This window comes from Haplochromis burtoni, unplaced genomic scaffold (assembly GCF_018398535.1).
Source record: "Haplochromis burtoni strain Fernald_Lab_line unplaced genomic scaffold, NCSU_Asbu1 Contig_3180, whole genome shotgun sequence".
In the NCBI taxonomy this organism is placed as follows: domain Eukaryota; kingdom Metazoa; phylum Chordata; class Actinopteri; order Cichliformes; family Cichlidae; genus Haplochromis; species Haplochromis burtoni.
Genome location: NW_024585541.1, coordinates 3,722 through 7,971, shown reverse-complemented (window position 1 = coordinate 7,971; position 4,250 = coordinate 3,722). Strand labels below are relative to the sequence as shown.

The window sequence follows — 4,250 nt, the reverse complement described above, 5'->3', positions numbered from 1 at the left end:
AAGGGGATAAATAGAATAAATAGGAATAAATAAAAAATAAATAAAAAAAATAAAAAAAAGGTGAGGGTGAACAGACGTTAACGACACGACACTGACACAAAGACACACTGGGCTTAAATACACTGAGGGAGTCATCAAGGAATTAGAGACAGAAGGGGGACACAGCTGGGAGAAATAAGACCTAACGAGAGCAAAGCCGGAACACTGACATCAGACAGGAACAACAACCTTCAAAGTAAAACAGGAAACAAAACACACTTTACTAAGACACGGACTAGACAGAGAGAGACAGACTCGACACTGACCAAAGTCTACTAAATAATAATCACAATCACAACAGTATCACTGATAAATCAAATCATAAATCATAATCTAGAAAAACACCAAAGCATGAAAAACAGAGAGCTGGGTCAACATGACCCAGAACCGTGACAGTCTCAGTGCACATGAGACAGAGGCTCAGACATGACTGAGCTGAGGGAGAGACAGATACGAGCAGAGCAGAGAAACAATACACAAGATCTCAAACCTCATTCCAGAAATAACTAGCAGTTCCACACAAACCCGGGACAGCGACAGTCTGTGAGGGACCCGCAACCCAAACCAGGTACAAAAAGTAGGACTGTAGAAAATGTTCATCAAGGGTTGCAGTTTCTCCGGGTTTAGATGGATTCTGATGGCCCCATTTCCCAGGTGGTGCAGCACCTGGTGGTGCAGATGCTCCTCAGAGACAGAAAGGCCTCGGAGGTCTGCAGCCCAGTAAGAGCAGAACCACCAGAAAACCCAGATCTGGTCTCACAGCAGTCTCAGCCTTCAGACGCTGTTTGCTCTTGTTGTGGTCACCGCGCCCTCTAGTGGGCGCTAACAACACCTCACTCAGTTGGTCTGTTTTATTAAAATTCTCCAAAATGCTTTAGTGTTGACCTTTGATCGTGTTTTCTGGCGTCGCGAGGAGCCCAGCCGGCAGCAGACAGGTGACTGCCTGCGTTCTGATAACCTGAGAGTCAACAGTGTTAGGTAAGACCCAAAAACCCCTGCTGAGTAAACTCACCTTTGTTACACACTCAGCTCTGCATACAAACAAACAGGAGCTTCCACCTCGGTTGTGTTTCACTGAGGACCCCCAGCCGTTTGCCAATAGCCGAGTAAATGAATAACTAATCAAATCCAGCTGTGTCGCTCAGTTCTCTGCAGAGCTCAGTGTGCTTCTTACCTTCAGGATGAAGGTGTGTGTCCTCCTCGCGTGTGTGTGGCTTCTCTGCTGGAGGTCGGAGGCTCAGTCCAGCTCGTAAGTCTGTTTGAACTTTATTACTTGTTAATGAATGTTTTATTACCCTGCAGCCTCCCATTTACTGCCGCAGCTGTTTTGGGCTTAAACAGCTGTGTTCATGTTCAGCTGCAGGGTGTGCAGAAGAAACAAAAGGTCAGAACAACTTATTTGATGCCCAAGCACAAAGAAGCTTGTAGCGTCCTGCATTTCCTCAATCAGGCCGGCCGTGTCAAACAGCAGAGAGTCAGCGTGGTCCTCGTTAGTCCTGTTTACCGTCCATCAGGTCACCAGTGGATAAGTGACGGTTAAGGTTAGGTTGAATTTCCCCACATGCTAAACATGCCCAGCTTTTCAAACTAGAAGATTTTACCTCTCCAACCAAATCTCATAGATCCATTTTGACCTTCCAGATTTCCGGCACGCCAAACAGGTGAAAATTCCATATAAATGTGATCCTATTCCAAACAGGTCGGTGGAAACCTGTGGGTGTTAAGAGGTTAAGAACCACAGAATCAATAACCTCTATAGACAGGGACAAGGTTTTTGTGCAAGAAGCTTTTGTTGACCAATCACATTTGACCGGGTGAGTCACACACCTCCAGGAGAGCGTTAACCAACCCAAACGCCCCCCTGCTCAACGGTCATGTTTGCCAAGGCTTCAGCAGGTTCCAGTCCAGGTGCAGAGCAGTCGGGGCTGTTTTTGCAACCAGCATTTTAAATTTGCAGCTGCAACAAAGTTTGTAGTCTTTTGATAAAAAGAGCTGCAAGATAACGTTGTTGTGAGTTGGCACTACGTGATAAACTGAAATCTTCACACCGAGTTCTGAGTTTCCAGCAGCCTGAAATAAACCAAAATTACATCCAGTTGACTTTTAAGACCCCGAAATAAGAAGGTGGAAAAAACTACTAAAGGTTTGTTTCACCCTTTAAAGACACCTTTGAACTCTTTGGGTACTTCCTGGAGATTGAGAGCATTGGACTTGTGGGGATGTGTGTGGGGGAAACAGCTCGTAGCTTGCATGGAGTGTGAGTCTGTGAAGGTTCTCAGTCATCCAGGTCATCGTAGTCCAAGGAGCTCGGAAAGAAAAGGGTCTGGACTTCTTTAAGCTGCTTGACGACGCTTCATCTAAGAAGCTTCTTCAGGTATAAGGTTAAATGGTGGAGAGTCCCAGATTAGACTATCCTCTCTACATAATCGCACGAGCCAAGGAGTGATTATGGAGGTCTCCGTCTTCTAAAGAGAAGACAGATGGTTTGAAAGAGGAGTGAAAGAAGCATCTATGTCCACTGTGAACGGCCATCTTTGAACAGAGGCGGGGCTTATGACCCCAACTGTCTGCCTATAATCCAGACACCTTAACGCCCACATCCAGGGCCATCTGACCTCAGTTAGTCACATGACAGGGTGGGGCTAGGTTTCACAATGAGCTCACCCGAAACCCTGGCTGATTGTGACCCACACCTGTTTTCACACCTTGGCTCGTGTGATTAGGTGGAGGATCATCAGGGGGTCCTTTGTCCCTCTTTGGGGGGACTCTCCGCCATTTGACCCTAGAACTGAAGAAGCTTCTTGGATGAGAGGTGAAACGTCTTCAAGCAACTTACAGAAGTCCAGACACTCTTCTTTCCAAGCTACTTAGACCATGGAGCGCTAGCTTTGAGTTGTTTCTGACTCATTGGAATAACAGCAGAATATTCACTGAGCATAAATATGCTTTTTAAAAATGTAATTCCTTAAATTTAAATTTGATACGAGTCTGGACAAACTTCACAGACTGTATGTGCTGATGATATGTGAAAGTATCAACAGCATAAGCCGCTCTAGACGAACGTGACAAACTGATAACAACCTAAATATGCATCACTTTAAAACGTCTCCTCTCTCAGGTATCTGATAACGGCACCTCTATCGCTCCGCCTGGACGCCGTGGAGACCGTGGTGGTGCAGCTGTTTGGTTTTACAGGTGAAGTCACCGTCTACCTGTTCCTGAAGACGTCAATGGCTCCGAATCACCGGGTTCTGGCTCGGGAGGTCGTGACCCTCAATGCACAAAATAACCACCAGGCTGACGCCAAAGTCCGGGTGAGAAAAGATGCTAACAGGCTAACACCTGCAGTTTAACTGAAGGCATCTGAAATACTTATGATGTCACTTCCTTTTTACAGCTGTACCCAAACCAGCTGGACAAGAGTGCAAATCATGTGATTCTCCATGTGCAGTCAGATGTGATCAATCAGCACCAGTCTGTGCCCATCAGTCGCACCAATGGCTTCCTGTTCATCCAAACCGACAAACCGCTGTACACGCCGCGTCAGAGCGGTGAGAGAAGTTTGTCCCAGTTCAGACTCCAGCCTTCTCCTCATTAATCTTATGTTTTATAACCCATCTTTACACTCAGCTAGTCAGGTGGTTGTCTTGTAGTCATAAAGACAGACTGGTTTGGGGGTCAGAGGATAGAGGGTGTGGCCTGTTGAGGCTGCTGGAGCTCAAACTGCAGAAGAAGTTCATGGTGGTTCTGATAGAAAGGTTCCACAGTACACAGAGCATGCAGTTTGTTGCATAAGGGACGCATAGTCACGGACCAATCACGTTACCCGCGGTGACCCGTGTTCAGCTGACAGTACCAACGATGGGCACGAGAGCTTCAGAACTGGACCACAAATCGCAAATTATACAGCTCCAAATCCCAACAACAGTGTCAAGGTGCTTTATATTGTAAGGTAGACCCTACAATAATACATACAGAGAAAAACCCAACAATCATATGACCCCCTTTGAGCAGGCACTTTGGCGACAGTGGGAAGGAAAAACTTCACCTGGAGGGGCGGGGCCATCTGCTGCGACCAGCTGGGGTGAGAGAAGGAAGACAGGATAAAGACATGCTGTGGAAGAGAGACAGAGGTTAATAACAGATATGATTTAATGCAGAGAGGTCTGTTAATACATAGTGAGTGAGAAAGGTGACTGGAAAGGAAAAAC

At 46.4% G+C, this 4,250-nt stretch overlaps 1 protein-coding gene across 1 annotated transcript in view; it reads left to right on the top strand.

Annotated features, from left to right (window-relative positions):
• The first annotated feature begins 1,166 nt into the window (after window positions 1–1,166).
• LOC102304174 (complement C5) overlaps window positions 1,167–4,250 on the top strand; it is a 6,146-nt gene continuing 3,062 nt past the window's right edge. Inside the window, exons 1-3 of the mRNA XM_005953168.3 lie at window positions 1,167–1,288; window positions 3,158–3,353; window positions 3,437–3,590. Coding sequence (XP_005953230.1) covers window positions 1,221–1,288; window positions 3,158–3,353; window positions 3,437–3,590 — 418 coding nt within the window. The 5' untranslated portion in view covers window positions 1,167–1,220. The remainder of the gene's footprint in view (window positions 1,289–3,157; window positions 3,354–3,436; window positions 3,591–4,250) is intronic.